The sequence below is a fragment of the Rhinoderma darwinii genome, chromosome 6 (genome assembly GCF_050947455.1).
Source record: "Rhinoderma darwinii isolate aRhiDar2 chromosome 6, aRhiDar2.hap1, whole genome shotgun sequence".
NCBI classification, from domain to species: domain Eukaryota; kingdom Metazoa; phylum Chordata; class Amphibia; order Anura; family Rhinodermatidae; genus Rhinoderma; species Rhinoderma darwinii.
The window spans coordinates 32,903,809-32,922,501 of NC_134692.1; the positions used below are offsets into that span (position 1 = coordinate 32,903,809).

Consider the following 18,693-nt stretch of genomic DNA (forward strand, 5'->3'; position numbering starts at 1 on the left):
CACACCCTGCTCTAGGGGCTAACTCTGATCCCGGACATTTAGCTGAGGGTAAATAGCGACCGTAGCATCTAAGCCGATCGCCACAGCGATTTAGTGGGACTACAAAAATGTTATAAAAGGTTAATAAATAAACATTAAAAGTTCAAAAAATTCCCCTTTTCCCATTTTTTATGTAAAAAAATGTAAACAATAAAAAAAGTGCTGTTTTTCGGGTCACTTAGCTTCCAAAATAAAATTGAATACAAAGTGATCAAAAAGTCGTATGAATCCAAAAATTATACAAAAAAAACTACGATGCGGCCCCCGCAAAAAAATTGATGGAAAACGAAAAAATTTCAGACTATAGCGACACAAAACTTGTTTCAACAAATAGTTTTTATTATGCAAAAGTAGTAAAACCTAAAAAAAACACTTGGGTATTGCGTAATCGTAACGTGTCATTTTTAGCGCACAGTGAATGCCTTAAAAACGAAGCCCAAAACAATGGAGGAATCACCCAAAAAAAAATAATTATTTCAAGTTTCCCAGTACATTATTCGGTACAATAAATGGTGCCATAAAAAACGACAACCTGTCCCGCAAAAACCAAGCCCTACTACGGCTTTACCGATGGAAAAATAAAAAGTTATGGCTTTCGGAATGTGAGGAGGAAAAAACAAATATAAAAAAAATGCGGAGGGAAGGGGTTAAAACTAGTGATCACAATATAAATCCTACTACTGCAAATCCTTCTCCATCTTCATAGATACAATGTAATATTCACAGTAAATGTGTGCAGAATGCCCACACCCTGCTGCTCTACCTGTGGCACATGGGCATGACTTGGTGAAGCAGCCCAGCCTGGCTCTCTGCCCACATTTCCTGGCTGTGCCTGTGCATTGTGCAGCCCCTCCCTAGGACAGTACATAGTATTATCAGTCAGCCCTCACAGTCAAAGCACCTGCTGTAGTGCCCGGAAACTGGGCAGAGTCTGAGAGAAGTGGGCAGGGCAGGGAAACCCTGGAGAAGAAGAAGAGACCTTACCCCCAGGCTGCAGACAAGACGGGCGGGGTCTGCCTGCTCCTATAAAAGCCCCATCTCTCCAGAGAACAACGACAGCATTGAGCTGCAGAGTGGGACGGGGAAAGGGCACAGGGAGGGGGGCAGGAATAAAAAGTCACAGGGTGAGAAATACCACAGGACTTGGATACTTGGCACACACATGGCGACTCAGGGGAGGATGGCATGGCTTTACCTGCTCTGCTCTGCTGTTCTGCTTGGCACTGGGATCAATGCCTTTAACCTGGATACTGACAATGTCATCCTGAAGCAAGGAGAAGAGGGCAGTTTCTTTGGCTTCTCATTGGCCATGCACCGGCAACTGGAACCTGAGGACAAGAGGCTGTAAGTGCAACATTGCGTTCTGCTCTGGAGGTCCGGAAACTTTCTGCTACCTGTGATCATGTTGTATGTAATATCAGGGATGGAGATCTCTTCTGGAGGATATTAGGGTCATGATCACTGCTCCTGAGGTGATAGGCAGCAATGGGAGCCACAAAAATTATTTAAAGGGACAGTGATGTCAAAGTCTGTCTTGGTTGCTGTTGAATGCAATGTTATTATTTTCTGTTGTCAGCGATCTCAGACTGGGGGAGCTGACTGTAGGGTTATTCAATTTGGATTACTGATCTGAGGTCCAGAAAAATGTCTGCCCCCTTGATCACTACTTTATCTCACATAAGAACCTGAGATATTTGCATACACGTCTGATGTCAGGGGTCTGGCTGCTGGAACCCCTGGCGATCAACTGTTTATAGCCACCAGCACATTTACCATGTCAGAAGTCCACAAGACCAATAGTCAATAATTTGGCTAATAAAAGGGGTCCAAATCTGGCATATGGATGTCCTGAGGGATCAACCCTATTTAGACTAGATTCACACAAGCAGTTTTGGTGCAGTTTTTCATGCAGTGTTTTTTAAGATAAAACAAAATATCAGTTTTTCCTCTAGAATTTTCCTTCGTTTTGTATCCACTTATGGCTTTGGCTCCAAAAACGGCACCAAAAACTGCATGTGTGAGAATAGCTCTCTTTGTAAGCTGCAGAATTTGGGGCAGAATGAGAGTCCAGAATGAATCCAGTGTTTTCATGGTTGAATCTTCTGTAAAATTCCACCTTGTAGGACGAGACGTTCCAAACGGTTTCCTAAGCAGTTTATACGGTGACCCGCAGCTGAGCTCAGTACATGCTTTGTGTTCACTGTATATAAGACCATGATCACACACACAGTTTTTGATGCAGTTTTTGGCTCAGATTTTTGAGTCCAAGCCAGTGGATCCAAAATGAATGAAAACTATAAAGAAAAGACTGATGAATCTCCTTTCTTTTGTATCCACTTCTGTGTTTGGCTAAAAAAAAACAGAGCCAAAAACTGCCACAAAAGCTGCATCAAAACTGTGTGTGTGATCGTGGCTTTAGGGAATGACACAGATTACTGATTCACAGCACTTTTTGCCCAGTGCCTAGAATGTATTGGTGTATAGAGTTGTCGCCATTGTCTTTGAACATCTGCTTAGGTGAGTGGACTTTGTAACTGCGGAGTAAATGATTAAACTGGTGAATAATATATTAAACATTGCCCTTTATGACTTTTTCAAATCTCTATTCTTCATGTTATTCCAGAAAGACTGGAAAAATGTGTTATAAGTGAAACCTACAGAGCAAAATGACTTCATAGTATGCAATGAATGGGTCAGTTAGGACCATAGGAACTAAACTGTATTTCTATTGACTACAATCCTCATCATCTTGCTGCAGCTCAGTTTGCACAATAGCTTAAAAGCCACAGGTTACCCCAGTCTGAAGAGCATTTACCCCAAAATAAAAATCATATCGATTCTTGGGTTGTCCGCTTTTTTGTTAAAAATTCTACTTAGCAATTTTATTTTTTTGTTATCTTCATATGTGAGAAGACTGGGTGACAACAAATTATACCATATATCCAGCGATTCTGCGTAGTTTCCCTCCGGCGTGGTACAGAAACTGATGCCGGAACCGATCCCATTCTTTAACATAGGAGCAGTTCTGGTATCAGTTGCGTCCGTTTTTAACACCGGATGTCTACCTTCGCCAGACAGAAAAATGTTGCATGCAACTTTTTCATCTCCGACTTTTTTATCGCCGGATCGGTGCACGAAATTTAATCAGTTGTGTCCGACCCAGGCTAAAAACAACTGGCCAGACGCAACTGATACTGTATGTGAACCCAGCCTTACAGCTGACAGAGGAGTTGTCACTCAGCTGCCTCACGCTGCCGACCAGTAAACCTGCCTAGTTATGTAGTAATGCAGGAGTGTGTCAATGCATAACTAGTCAGATTCGCCATTAATCCGTCAGTTGGGTGTAACCCTGTGGGAGCTGTATTGGCCGCTATATTGGTTGTCACCCAAGTTTCCCAGGAAGCGCTATAATAAAAAATACTGATAAAATTTTTTTTTTAAGAAGGGCTTATTTACACAAGCATGTCGGATTTGCGTCTGCAAAAAAGAACAGTTTTTCATCCATATTAATGTCCGTGTCTGTGTGGTTTCCGCGTGTCATCCGTTTTTTTCCTCCGTTTTCTCTGCAAGCACTATCTAGGTCACTTTTCTTCTGCATTTCTTAGCAGATGATCCGTGAAAACGGACAACACGTGGATGTCGTCCTTGTGCTGTGTTTTTTTTTATCATGCACCCATAGACTCCAACGGGCGAGTTTCTCACAAGGGACACACACGCCATTAAAAAAACACCAGATGTATGATTAGCCCCATTGACTTGTATAGGTCAGTGTGCTGCCCGTTGTTATAACAGACAGCATACAAGCCAGAAATACGTTCGTGTGAATAAGGCGTAAGTTGATAGAAAACGACAACTTAATGATATAAAGGGATTTTCCAACTGTTTTTTTTTTTTGCAAAACCTGTAAGGGTATGTTCACGCTGCATATTTTCGGAACGCCTCCAAACATCTGCCCATTGATTTCAATGGGAAAAATGGTGTCCTGTTCCGATTGAAAAACGGCCGCGAAAAAGAAGTGCAGGTCACTTCTTGAGACGTTTTTGGAGTCGTTTTTCATTGACTCTATAGAAAAACAGCTCCAAAAACAGACGTAACAAACGCAGCAAAAACCGCAAGTGGCTTAAAAAACGTCTGAAAATCAGGAGCTGTTTTCCCTTGAAAACAGCTCCGTATTTTGAGACGTTTGTGTGTGAACATTACCCTAAGAATTAGCGGGGGAAAACTTTTCCTGTCACTTATTCACTAGGCCTCTGTAACATTATGGATAGTCATTGGATGACACAGTCATGTGATGTTATATCACTATGGACACAATGTCACTGAGGCCTAGTGGATTCACAGGCCCGATAGAGACTAGAGGTGGAAATTTTGTTCTGAACCAAGAATCACAGCAAAAAAATTTGCATTTTTTAAATTTACTCAAGGAAAATGCCGTTTTTTATGTTCTGTAAGGCCTTTTTGTACTGTTTGTATTACTTTTTTCTGTAATCTTTTTTTTTTTTTACGCATAAAAGTCAGGGTGCCCTGAACACATTCTACATTTTCCTGTCCAGTCACAGGTAGAAACTTGAAGCTGTGTTTTTCACACAAAATATAAATGGAAAAATAACTGGGGTGAAAAAAGCATTCGTGTGAACGAGCCGTAATGGGGATTTTTTAAATTAGATTTTTAGTTGGGGAAAATGTTGTAAAGAAGGGTGTCAGTCAGGGGAGCTGAGTCACCCATCACGCTGCACCCTAAATCCTGATCTTGCACCATCTGCTAAAGTCGGGTAACTTCATCCTGAGATCCATAAGAGAAGGGGTGGAAACTCTATAGGTAGAAGTTTTAATACATACATTTTGTTGGACCTCATCCTTAGCACAGTAATTATATTCACATTTGAAGGGTTAATTGCCCCCCATAACCCCTGCCCCCACTTGTAGTTTGTCCCTGTGGGAATTCTTTAGAGACTCTCTCTCCCCCATCCACTAATGTTTGCATTGTTCAATGTGCTTGCTTTGGCTTTTCACACCCCAATGACTTCTCTATGTGCTGACTGTCAGCTCTCTAATAAAACATCACTGTAAGATTAGAATAGAAATTTCAAGGCGGTCCGGAAACGACAGAATTTTTTTTGTGAAACCGCAGGTCTGTTGTGGCTTTGATGTACATTGTACATTCTTCATGTTTATTATTAGTCTTTGCTAAAGATTTATTTTCAACAGGGAATTAACATCAATTTATTTAAACTTTGGTTAAATAGGCCATTAATGTGTCACGAGTGTGGGTCCGACCCGCACTATCAGCGACGCAACCCCATCGCACATTGATGTAATAGAAAGCCAATTAAAGGGGGTTTACACTGGTTGATTATCTGGCAGACAATCGTTCAGGGTATGTTCACACGCTGAGCCAAAAACGTCTGAAAATACGGAGCTGTTTTCAAGGGAAAACAGCACATGATTTTCAGACGTTTTTTGAGCAACTCACGTTTTTCGCTGCGTTTTTCGTGGCGTTTTTCGTGCCGTTTTATCGACCGTTTTTGGAGCTGTTTTCAATAGAGTCTATGAGAAAACGGCTCCAAAAACGTCCCAAGAAGTGCCCTGCACTTCTTTTGACGAGGCTGTAATTTTACGCGTCGTCTTTTGACAGCGGTCAAACGACGACGCGTTAATTACAGGTCGTCTGCACAGTACGTCGGCAAACCCATTCAAATGAATGGGCAGATGTTTGCCGACGTATTGGAGCCGTATTTTCAGACGTAAAACAAGGCATAATACGCCTCGTTTACGTCTGAAAATAGGTTTGTTTGAACCCAGCCTTAGGGTATGTGCACACGCTAGCTGTCATTTACGTGTGAAAAGACAGGCTGTTTTCAAGAGAAAACAGCTGCCTCGTTTCACACGTAAATGCTCCTCCTCGCATTTTGCGAGCCGTCTGAGACGCTCGTAAATCTTGAGCTGTGCTTCATTGAGTTCAATGAAGAACAGCTCAAATTACGTGGCAAAGAAGTGCCCTGCACTTCTTTGCCGAGGCAGTCCATTTAGGCTGGGTTCACACGACCTATTTTCAGACGTAAACGAGGCATATTATGCCTCGTTTTACGTCTGAAAATAAGGCTACAATACGTCGGCAAACATCTGCCCATTCATTTGAATGGGTTTGCCGACGTACTGTGCAGACGACCTGTAATTTACGCGTCGTCGTTTGACAGCTGTCAAACGACGACGCGTAAATGGACTGCCTCGGCAAAGAAGTGCAGGGCACTTCTTTGCCACATAATTTGAGCTGTTCTTCATTGAACTCAATGAAGCACAGCTCAAGACTTACGAGCGTCTCAGACAGCTCGCAAAATGCGAGGAGGAGCATTTACGTGTGAAACGAGCCAGCTGTTAACAGTCTGTCTTTTCACACGTAAATGCCTCTCATCGTGTGAACATACCCTTACGCGTCGTCGTTTGACAGCTGTCAAACGACGACGCGTAAATTACAGGTCGTCTGCACAATACGTCGGCAAACCCATTCAAATGAATGGGCAGATGTTTGCCGACGTATTGGAGCCCTATTTTCAGACGTAAAACGAGGCATAATACGCCTCGTTTACGTCTGAAAATAGGTCGTGTGAACCCAGCCTTACAGAACGCTCATTGACAATAATTGCCCTGGGTAAACAGGGCAGCGATCAGCAGATGAACGAGCAAACGCTCCATCATCTGCTGATTGTATCGTTTTCAAAAAGTAAAATATTATCGTTGTCGGCAGCACATGTCGCTGTGTAAACAGGGAGACGCGCTGCCGACATGATAATAATGGATGGGGACGAGCGATCGGAGTAACGACCGCTCGTCCCCATCCATAGCTCCGTGTGAAAGGAGCAAGCGAGCACCGATCAACGATGTCTCGTTGATCGGCGCTCACTGCACCGGCCTATTGTCGGCCAGTGGAAATGGCCCTTAACGTACCAGTATGTTTTTTGGGTGTTAGGCCTTGTTCACAAAGTGCAGATTTTCATTTCCAGAAACCGACCTTAAACAGAAGAAATATATAGAAGGTCTTATAGGTCTGATCTTCTAGATCCAATTTTGGTTTTGTATTAAGAAAAATGCATGTAAAATCTGCAGCAAATCTATGTTAACAAGGCAAAAAGGCCCTTTTACACGGGCCAACGATTGGGAAAATGAGCGTTTATATGAACACTCGTTCCCAATCATTGCCCTGTGCAAACAGGGCATCGCTCAGTTTGCTCGTTCATCGGCTGATCATATAGTTTATGCAGCAAAAAATATTATCGTTGTCGGCAGCAAGTCTCCCAGGGAGATGTCCTGCTGACATGATGGTAATGTATAGGGTCGAGCGATCGTAGGAACTATCGCTCGTCCCCATAATTTACTGATCATAGCTCCTTGTGAATGGCGCAAACGAGCGCTGATCAACAAGCTGTCTCGTTGATCAGTGCTCATTGTTACAGCTTATATTGGTCTGTGTAAAAGGACCCTAAAGCTACATGCACACATTGCGTAATTTGGTGCAGGAAATCCGTATCTAAACCGCAGGTAATTCCCCAGGTAAAATCCACACATAATAATGCGTTTTTTAAATGCATTTTAGGCCTTATTCACATGAACGTGTCATACTTCCGTGCTACGCGCGTGATTTTCACGCGCGTCGCACGGACCTATGTTAGTGAATGAGGCCGTTCAGACTGTCAGTGAATTTCACGCAGCGTATGTCCCCTGTGTAAAACTCACGACATGTCCTATATTTGGCCGTGTTTCGCTCAGCACGCACCCATTGAAGTCAATGGGTGCGTGCAAATCGCGCACGGCATACGGAAGCACTTCCGGGTGCCGCGAGTGATGCCCGCTACAGTAGTAAAATAAATGAATGAAAACAGAAAAGCAACACGTGCTTTTCTGTTTGTCAACATAAAACCTGAGTGTCATAATGATGGCGGCTGCACGAAAATCACGCAGCCACGGACCATATGCTGATGCCACACGGACCTTTTGCGCACGCAAAACGCAGCATTTTTTGCACGCGCAAAACAGACATCCGTGTGAATAAGGCCTCAGGTGCAGTTTTGATGCGGAAATAGGTCCGTTTTTATGCTGCGGATGTTGGTGCATTTTTTTTATACACTTGTCAGATATAATTCACAAGCGGAAATGCAAGCTAAATTGACGTGCTTCGGATTTTAAAATACGCAACGCAGGTCAATTTATATCCGGAAAAATTCTGCAATGTGGAACTTGCAAAAATCCATAAACCTGTTGCAAAAGCAACCCCATTCAGAGAAATTAACAGATTTTCAGTCGCAGAAAATTTCTGCAACAATATGTCCAGCTCAAACTGATATTTCAGAGAGTGATTATTTGGAGTTACATCTGGCCAAAATATTTATGTCAAATTTGTTGTTGATGATGCAAACTATTTTTGGATTGCCGCAACCTCTTCAGTGTTGTTCCAAAAACATTGCTGCATCTGTACATGTGACTGCAACTGGCGCTGCAGTTCAGACCCCATCATTCTGCCTATTGATGGGAGTTCCAGAAGAGGCTGGACGCAGCTGCAGGCTTGAGGGAAGCCGACATGACCGTCCTGGTAGGGAAAGGGTTAATGTTAAGAGGTGAGGGAAAGGTGAAGGAGCTGAAGGAGGGACGGGGAGGAGCTAGGGGGGACGGGGGGGCCGTTACTGCGCTTCCCGCTGTTTCTCGGCATTGAGCCGGAAGCAGCGGGAGGAGTAATACACAAGAAGCAAAGCTCCCCGTTGCCCGGCTTTTTAGTATGGCAGAGGCCCTGATTTTAGAGCGGCTGCGTGCCGCTGCTGTGCACCACGGTCCCGGATGGCTGGAGGAGACCGTGGCTGCATTAACGCGGATCCCGGACGCCGTTTCGCCACGTCGGGCACGGCGTTCGGGGTCTGTTGTAAGGGACAGGCTCCCCTCCCCCGGCCCCCCTACGAGCATGGCTATGGCGGCGGGGGGGGAGTCGGCAACAACCGCTCCTGCGCTGGGCAGGCAGAGAGCGGTAGCAGGGGTGACGGCGACGCAGGCTGTGTCGACCCGTCCCTCTCGGCGGTCCCGACCTCCAGAGCGCCTGAGTCCGGAGGTAGTCCCGCGGACACGGCGTCGCAGAGGGAGCCCGATCCCGGACGCTGCAGGCCAGGCAGCTGGGAGGACCGCCCCTTCCCAGGCCCTGCGTCCTGGCAGGAATCCCAGGCCGCGACGGGGTCCGGCGGTAAGCAGGGAGTCGCAGGCCGGGCTCCCTGTCACCCCTCCCCCATCAGATGGAAGAGGTCGAGAGCAAGGTACGGCCGCCCCGCATGGTGATGTTCCGGCCAGGGGGCAGGCTTCGTCAGGATCGTCTAGACGGACGACTAGATCTGCAGCGACGTCGAGGCAACAGGTCCGGTCGGAAGTCTGGGTCCCGGCGGTCGGGCGGCAGGTTGCCGGCTCATCGGTCAGCGCGTCCTCATCCCCTTTCCGAAGAGGTCGTTGGGAGGGACAGTCGTCGGCGAGAGAAGAACTGGAGGAAGGTGAACTGGACGTCTATCGTCGAGGTCAGGATGGTCCGGCTGACGGGAACACAGCGCCTGTGCAGCCCGGTGAGTGTATAACTCCATTATTGTCTTATCCAGCGATTTTTATGTCGGGTGTCGGCGGGGGGGCTGCTAGCATAGCATCGGGGGCCGGTAGTGGCGCGGGCGGACGCGACGGAGCGGGTTTGGCGGATGTAGTGGGTTGCTTACGGGAGCTGGTGGGGCGCCTGGATAGGGCCGCGGCGCCGGTAGTAACGGAAGTGTCCCCTGCGGTAGTTTGGGAAGGCCCCAGGGAAGTGGGATCGTTGCAGGCGCGTCCTGTGGTGGCGGTTAGAGAGGCGGTCGCGGTGTCGGTGCAGACTGAGGCACAGAAGGACGGCGATCGAGTGCGCATGGACGATCGTGCTCGGGGGGAGGTGTATGTTTGTTTTGAGGGTCCGTTGGGGGCGCATTTAAAGCAGGAGGTGCGTGATCGGATCTGGAAAGATGAATATGTTGAAATTTTTTCTCTCTTGCCGCTGGCTAAATTCAATTTGGATAAGAGCAAGCGGGATGAGAGTAAAAAGGACGAGGAGGAACGGCGGCGGTATAGGCTTATCCCGCAGACGTTCGTTAATTGGTCGCAGGCGTTCGCCATATTGGCTAGTGTGATAGGGGAAAAGGCGCCGGAAAATTGTTCGGCGTTATTTTGTTATTTTGATGCTATTGGGGAGGCTCATAGGGCGTATGGGGGTCAGGCGTGGCTGCGATATGATGAGCAATTCCGTCAGCGGAAGGCGGTTCGGCCGGCGATTCGGTGGGACCAGAAGGATATTGCTCTCTGGTTACGGGTTACGGCTCCGGTTAGGCAGCCCTTTCCCGGGAGCGGTGGCCAGGGAGGCCAGACTAGTCAGAGTGGACCAAGCGGCGGGGGAAAGGCGGGGTTTTGCTGGCAATTCAATGAAGGCCAGTGCAAGTTCGGGGCCACGTGCAAGTTCAAGCACGTGTGCTCCGAGTGTAATGGGGCATCACACGGGGCGGCAAAATGTCTGCGGAAAAAGAGGTCCGGGAACCAGCACGGGGCTGGTCAAGGGGGTGTCGCCGGTGAGGGTGGAAAGGATGGCCCCTTATCTAAATGAGTATCCGGATAGGGCGGCAGCTAAGTTGCTTTATGAAGGGTTTAGTGTTGGTTTTGTTATTCCTCCGCCTCCTTATGAGGTTCCGGTTACGCGGAGAAATTTAAAATCGGCTTACTTGCATGCGGAAGTCGTGTCGGAAAAGTTGTTAAAAGAAGTTTCGTTGGGGCGCATGTCGGGGCCATTTGTGGAGTCGCCGGTGAAAGATTTAGTTGTGTCCCCTTTGGGTATTGTCCCTAAACGCGAGCCCGGAAAGTTTCGTTTGATTCAACATTTATCGTATCCCAAAGGTTCGTCGGTAAATGACGGGATTGATCACGAGTTGTGTTCCGTAGTTTATACCTCATTCGATAAGGCGGTGGGGTTAGTGCGGGCTGCGGGTCCGGGGGCGCTGCTAGCAAAAACCGACATCGAGGCGGCGTTCAGGTTGTTGCCGGTGCATCCAGAAAGCCAACGGCTGTTGGGTTGTTTTTGGAATGGGGCCTTTTACGTGGATCGGTGCCTTCCGATGGGGTGTTCTCTTTCTTGTGCATACTTCGAGGCGTTTAGTAGCTTCATGGAGTGGGTAACGAGGGGAGTATCCGGGGTCGATTCGTTGATCCATTACTTAGATGATTTTTTGTGCGTTGGCCCGGGGGGTTCGCCGGTTTGCGGTAACTTGCTTCATGCCCTGCAGAAGGTGGCGAGGGATTTTGGGATCCCTTTGGCGCCGGAAAAAACGGAGGGCCCGGTAGCGACGATTTGTTTCTTGGGAATCGAAATTGACTCGGTGGCAATGGAGTGTCGGCTCCCGGCGGATAAGTTGGGTGCTTTGAGGCTGGAGGTGCGACGGGCTTGTAGAAGGAAGAAAATGTCGCTGAGGGAGCTTCAGTCGCTGCTGGGGAAGTTGAATTTCGCCTGCCGGATTATGCCGATGGGGAGGGTGTTTGGTAGGAGGTTGGCGGCGGCAACGACGGGAGTGCGGGCGCCGCATCATTTTGTGAGGCTCAAGGGGGAGCACCGAGCTGATCTTCAGGTTTGGGATGACTTCTTGGGCCAGTACAATGGTCGCTCGCTATGGATGGCCCCAGCGCAGGATACGAGTGATCTGAATATTTTCACGGATGCGGCTGGGGCGGGTGGCTTTGGAGCTTACGGGGGAGGTCCGTGGTGCGCAGGTCAATGGCCGGCTAGCTGGGTGTCCAGTGGATTGACGCGGAATCTGGCCCTGCTCGAGCTGTTTCCCATCGTGGTGGCGGCTACCATTTGGGGGGACAGGCTCAGGGATAAGAAGGTCCGTTTTTACTGCGACAACATGGGGGTGGTGCTTGCCATTAATAACATCACGGCGTCCTCTCCTCCGGTAGTTCAATTGTTGCGGCATTTAGTGTTGGTGTGTTTGTCGCTGAACGCGTGGGTGGTGGCGGTGCATGTCCCGGGTGTACGGAATTGTGTTGCTGATGCTCTTTCTCGCTCGCAGTGGGACCGGTTTCGGCAATTGGCCCCGGGAGCGGAACGTCTCGGTTTGGCGTGTCCGGATCATCTATGGGATCTGGTATCGGTCCCGTAGAGCAGCTGTTACAAAGGTCTTTGGCGCGCACGACGTGGAGGGCTTATGCTGCTTGTTGGAGGCAGTGGGAGGAGTGGGTAAGAGAGTTGGGTGATGTTAATACGGATAAAGACAGGTTGGTGGCACTTTTGTATTGGTTAGGGGATGCCTGGGAGGGGGGGGTTTTCAGTAGCGAAGGTGAACCGGTTTATATCCGCGGGGAGGTGAGCCTTTTTGCAGATCGGTTGGAGGTATGGTTGCGTAGATCAAAAACTGACCAATTAGGGAAGAAAAAACTGATAGTTTTGTTCGCTCTCCCGGGGTCGGTCATGTGCCCAGTAGAGTGCATGCGGGGTTTTACAAAAAACAGGGGGTCTCCAGATTTGCCTTTGTTACGTCATGTGGACGGGTCGTTCTTGTCCAGGTTTCAGTTTGGAGCTGTTTTAAAAAATGTTTGACGGCGGTTGGGGTTGCGGCAGGCTCATATTCATCTCATTCCTTCCGGATTGGCGCAGCAACGGAAGCAGGGCGCTGGGGGTTGAATGATGAGGGGGTGAGGCGTATTGGTCGTTGGGAGTCAAAAAGGTTTAAGTCCTATGTCCGCCCCCATATGTTGTAATTTTGTTGTTTATGCTTGCAAATGTTATATGGTGGTGCCTAACTGTGTTTTCCGTTTCAGATTCGCCTCCTTGTCTGGTGTGGTTGATGGGTCATTCGTACGTGCACTGGGGGGCTTTGAGGGCGGACGTCCGCCCGGATGGTCGCCAGTTGCGCATTCCGCGACAGGATGCGGTTGTGCATTGGCTGGGGTTTAGAGGTATGTCGTGGAACAGGGTGTTGGCGGAATTCCAGACATATGTGCGGCTTGATAGGGTTCCGGAGGTTTTAGTGTTGCACGTGGGTGGGAATGACTTAGGAGTCCGCCCTTTTCGTGAGTTGGTGCGGGATATCAAACATGATTTGTTGTGTTTGTGGGTATCTTGTCCCAAGTTGGTGGTAGTGTGGTCGGACATAGTCCCAAGGAAGCATTGGCGGTTAGCTAGATCGGTGGAGAGAGTCAATAAGGCTCGGATAAAAGTTAACCGGGCGGTGTCCCGTTTTGTGGCAAAGAACGGGGGCATTTGCGTGAGGCATAGGGATTTGGAGTCAGGATTGGGGAATTTCTGGAGGAGTGACGGGGTTCATCTGACCGAGGTTGGCATTGATATTTGGAGCTTGGCTATAGCAGAAGGCATAGAAAGGGCGGTGGTGGTGTGGAGGAACTCACAGGCTTAAGGTGGTCAAGGCCTGTTTCGCGGTGGCGGGGGGAGTCCTTGAGGCCAGTCAGTACAAAATGGTGGGGGGGTCGCATCGGGGGTATGCGTCCCCCAAAAAAGGTACATGGTTGAAGACTTCATCGGGTGTTATCCCTTTGAAGTGGTCTTCTGGTAGAAGGTATGTCACTTGAAGGCTTCATCGGGTGTTATCCCTTTGAAGTGGACTTCTAGTGGTCGGTATATCACTTGAGGGCTTCAACGGGTGTTATCCCCTTGAAGTGGACTTCTAGTGGTTGGAGCCATCTGCAGAGGTGAACGGTGCTTCCGAGCTGGTTTACGGCTGGAGGTAATTAGTGGTTTGCAGATGGCTAATTCGGTGTGTTCTTGAAAGGAACATCTGAAGGGGCTTCAAGGACTTCCTCTGCTCGGGTTAATGTTAACGTTTAATTGTTATTTATGATTCTGACCCATGTTGGGTCATGTGAATTATTAGGAGGAATTCTCTGGTGGATTCCTAACTAGTTATCCGAATGTTTCGGATTTAAATTGTTTTTATAAAACTGTGAAATTAATAAACGGCTGCTGTGGCCATTTCACATCCAACCTCGGTGTCATGTGTCGTTACTAAATGGGGGTGGGGGATAGTATGGTTTAAGGTTAACACATGACTCTACCTAGGCAGGTCAAGAAGAGGCTGGACGCAGCTGCAGGCTTGAGGGAAGCCGACATGACCGTCCTGGTAGGGAAAGGGTTAATGTTAAGAGGTGAGGGAAAGGTGAAGGAGCTGAAGGAGGGACGGGGAGGAGCTAGGGGGGACGGGGGGGCCGTTACTGCGCTTCCCGCTGTTTCTCGGCATTGAGCCGGAAGCAGCGGGAGGAGTAATACACAAGAAGCAAAGCTCCCACCCTCCCACCCTTGTTTTGTTACTCCTTAGGTCTTCTGTACGTCCGTATATGAGCGTTGTGTTTTATTTTGTGTGTTTATTTAACATGTTTTTCTTTTTTCCGGAGTAGGTTCTGTTGTCATGGCAGCTGGCGGGGGGAGTCCTTGAGGCCAGTCAGTACAAAATGGTGGGGGGGTCGCATCGGGGGTATGCGTCCCCCAAAAAAGGTACATGGTTGAAGACTTCATCGGGTGTTATCCCTTTGAAGTGGTCTTCTGGTAGAAGGTATGTCACTTGAAGGCTTCATCGGGTGTTATCCCTTTGAAGTGGACTTCTAGTGGTCGGTATATCACTTGAGGGCTTCAACGGGTGTTATCCCCTTGAAGTGGACTTCTAGTGGTTGGAGCCATCTGCAGAGGTGAACGGTGCTTCCGAGCTGGTTTACGGCTGGAGGTAATTAGTGGTTTGCAGATGGCTAATTCGGTGTGTTCTTGAAAGGAACATCTGAAGGGGCTTCAAGGACTTCCTCTGCTCGGGTTAATGTTAACGTTTAATTGTTATTTATGATTCTGACCCATGTTGGGTCATGTGAATTATTAGGAGGAATTCTCTGGTGGATTCCTAACTAGTTATCCGAATGTTTCGGATTTAAATTGTTTTTATAAAACTGTGAAATTAATAAACGGCTGCTGTGGCCATTTCACATCCAACCTCGGTGTCATGTGTCGTTACTAAATGGGGGTGGGGGATAGTATGGTTTAAGGTTAACACATGACTCTACCTAGGCAGGTCAAGAGGAACAAGGAACCGTCGCTATGACAATGCCAGCGAAGTATGTATAGAATGTCCAGTCCCTAAAAATTGATGGCCTATCCTCAGGATAGGCCATCAATAGCTGATGGGTCGGGGTCCGACTCCGGCAACCCCCGCCGATCGATGGGAGTTCCAGAGGTCGGACCTCCACCGACCACAAATTAATGGCCTACTATCAAAGATAGGATAGGCCGTCAATGAAAATGACTGAAAAAACCCTTTAGGCTACATTCACACGAGCTTGACAGATTTAGGCACGTAAAAAACTCGTAAATCTGTCCATGTGCGTAGCAGTTTTTTTTTTGTATCAGTGTGATTTGCGTGTGTTTTTCACGAACTTGCAAGCACTACTTTTTTTTTTTCATGTAATTGATGCGCGAAACACGGATAACGCACGATGTGTGTGGTTCTGCTCTCCGTGGTTTTCACACACCCATAGACTTCAATGGGCGACTTGGTGCGCAATAACGCACCAATATAGGACATGCAATGAGTTTCATACAACAGACACTTGCTGCGTGAAAGCTCACGCATGTGTGAATAGCCCCATTGAAATCATTTTTTCAACGCACAGCACATGGACGAGAATCACGCTCATCTGATTGAGCCCTTAAGGGTAGGGACACATGGGGCAGATATGCTACGTAAAGTACACAGCGTATCCATCCTGGAAACCGCAGGAAATTCCGCCCGAAAAACTGCAGGGAATAAGTTTATACTTACCACCCGGGCGCTGTCATGATGACGCAATCCTCTGCTCTGAGTGCAGCCCGGTCTCCTGGGATGACGCCGTAGTCCAGGTGAACGCTGTAGCCTTTGATTGGCTGTAGCAGTCACATCGGATGAAACGTCATGCCAGGAGGCCGGGCTGCACTCAGAACAGAAGATCGCGTCGCTATTACAATGGCCAGGAGTAAGTATGAACCTTTTTATTGTTTTTCTAGCAAAAAATGTTTTGGTTTTTTTCTGAATTGCGATTTCTGCGGCGGACTCGCAAGTTTTCCACCGCAAAAATAGCAACATGTGCCTATTTGTTGTGGGTTTTACCTCCCTATTGAATTTAATGGGGAAAACCTGCAACAGAAGAGCAGCAATTCTGCAGCATAAATTGACATTCTGTGGATTAAAAAAAAAAATAATTCAACTGATATTTTCCAGTGCGGGGATGAGATTTGTTCAAATCTCATCCACTCTGCTGCTATTGTACTCCGCTACGGATTTTCCACAATTAAATCTGTTGCGAAAAACCTGCAGTGTATACCCTGTGTGTGTCCCTACCATGCTTGACCATTGGGCATTGTCACCATGGTCATACAGTTGAGGGGAAGTAAACTGTGGTCCATGTTCTAGTGCATGTTGGGGGTCCTAGTAGTTGAACCCCCACCGATCTAACATTTATAACCTACCCTTAAAGGCTGTTTTATGGGTACATGCATTCATCCCTACATATGTAACTACTTTGTGTCAATACTAAATTATCTGCGTCCCTAGATCGCATTCAATCTATTCATATTCCCAGAGTTTTCCATATGGTACATTGTATTGTGCAGTTGCAGAGTATTGTACGTTCAGTGCAGAGTGCGGTGTCATTCCTACCTACGTGGACATACAACTGCTTAGTAGAGAATTTCAGGACAACAAAAGGTCAGCGCTTTGAATGATTCGGCCTAGTGTTGAGGCAGGAATCTTTTGTTATTCAACAGGCTTAAGTTGGAGGAGAAAATGCAGACGATTGTAGACTATTCGACTGAAAAATTTACTACTCCCCCATCATGAAGACACGACACATAATAGTTGTGATTTTCTTCTAAGAGTGTTTATGTAATACCTTCTACTCCAGCTATATCAGGGATGCTCTTGTTTAATGCCAGGATTAAAATGTAATGTTTTCCTGTTTTAATAATCAGCACAAGGTAATATAGAGCTATAGCCTGTTCCAAAATGTACTGAAAAAACCGCCGGATGTCCGGTAAAAAGTCTGATAAACTGGCTATATACAATGGGATTTTATGGGCAAAGTGGATGGTCGGACAGAGAGTGTAATTGTGATTGGGGAGCTGTGAAGAACATTATTTACAATTATACAATCCTTCTGATGTTTTTGGATTTCCATTGCAATGGCAGCATGGCAGGCGTAGGGTCTGAGAATGAAGAGTGATCTCACTGAACAGACTTTGGGACTTGCTTGGTAAAAGCTTTTCTTTATTGCTATTTTTTTTATTAATTTAGTCAGTTTCCGTATCATTATACTGTATTAGTGAACATCAGAAATGTGATCATTGGAATTGGCTGTGTCTGAAGATCTGGAGATGTCGGCTGGCCATTCGGGAAAGTACGTGTTTTTAGGAACAAATATAAAAATGATGGAATTGACTTGTGGAGAACGCCCTCAACGCCATACAGGTTTTGGGGGTGGCAAACTGGGTAGTAGCCCAGGACACCAAGGATGAGACCGCAGGAACAACCTGAGGGTGGAGCAAGAAAACATTCGACTCCACTGTCCGTTCCAGTAGTTGGGCACAACACTAATTTACATGGACCGCTGTTCCTTGACCATCGAGAGAACTGTGGCTACAGAATCACAGCCCCAGTCCTCCCTGTCACCTGCATTACACTGATCTATATAATGGTGAGCGGGAGTGAGTCTACCATGAATAACCATCATTCATTCATGTGTTAGATTTCACCTATTTAGGGTATGTCACACGTAGAGTCAAAAACGTCTCAAAATACGCAGCTGTTTTCAAGGGAAAACAGCCCCTGATTTTCAGACGTTTTTTGAGCAACTCGCGTTTTTCGCTGCGTTTTTGCTGCGTTTTTTACGGACGTTTTTGGAGCTGTTTTCATTGGAGTCTATGAGAAAACGGCTCCAAAAACGTCCCAAGAAGTGTCCTGCACCTCTTTTGACGAGGCTGTAATTTTACGAGCCGTCTTTTGACAGCAACGCGTAAAATGACAGGTCATCGGCACAGTACATTGGCAAACCCATTGAAAGTAATGGGCAGATGTTTGCCAACGTATTCGAGCAGTTTTTTCAGACGTAATTCGAGGCGTAAAACGCCTCCATTACGTCTGAAATTAGGTCGTGTGAACCCAGCCTAACTGTCATATGGCAATTATTCATGTATATAGTTGCAATATGTTAGGATTGAGTATTGATTGTCCGGTAGAAGTAACTGGTATTGAGTGTGATGAATCTTTCCGGCGGCACTGACAGGGACCACTCCCTGCTCTGTATTAACCTGCTGTAAATTTTCATGGATTTCAATCTCGCATTCCATCTGACACAGCGGAATGACTTCTATTGACTCTAGAGCTCTGATGACTATGGAAATATTCCTGCATTCTGCAGGGTTTAGTGATTTACTATTAGCCTAGGCTATAACAATCTTTATGTTGTATGATTTATACAGTTTAGATCCCATATACCCAATGACTTTTATGTTTAATCCATTGTGTCCTTAGGTGTAGCAGGAAGACGGATGCTTTGTCTCATCTTTGAAGAAAGTACAAGGTTATGCCCATCATAAACTTATAT

At 47.0% G+C, this 18,693-nt stretch overlaps 1 protein-coding gene across 5 annotated transcripts in view; it reads left to right on the top strand.

Annotated features, from left to right (window-relative positions):
* Positions 1-1,108: 1,108 nt before the first annotated feature.
* ITGA6 (integrin subunit alpha 6) overlaps positions 1,109-18,693 on the top strand; it is a 72,461-nt gene continuing 54,876 nt past the window's right edge. For all 5 annotated transcript variants that reach the window (XM_075829463.1, XM_075829459.1, XM_075829460.1 and 2 more), the window contains exon 1: positions 1,109-1,383. In XM_075829463.1, the coding sequence (XP_075685578.1) occupies positions 1,202-1,383 (182 nt within the window). In that variant the 5' untranslated portion in view covers positions 1,109-1,201. The remainder of the gene's footprint in view (positions 1,384-18,693) is intronic.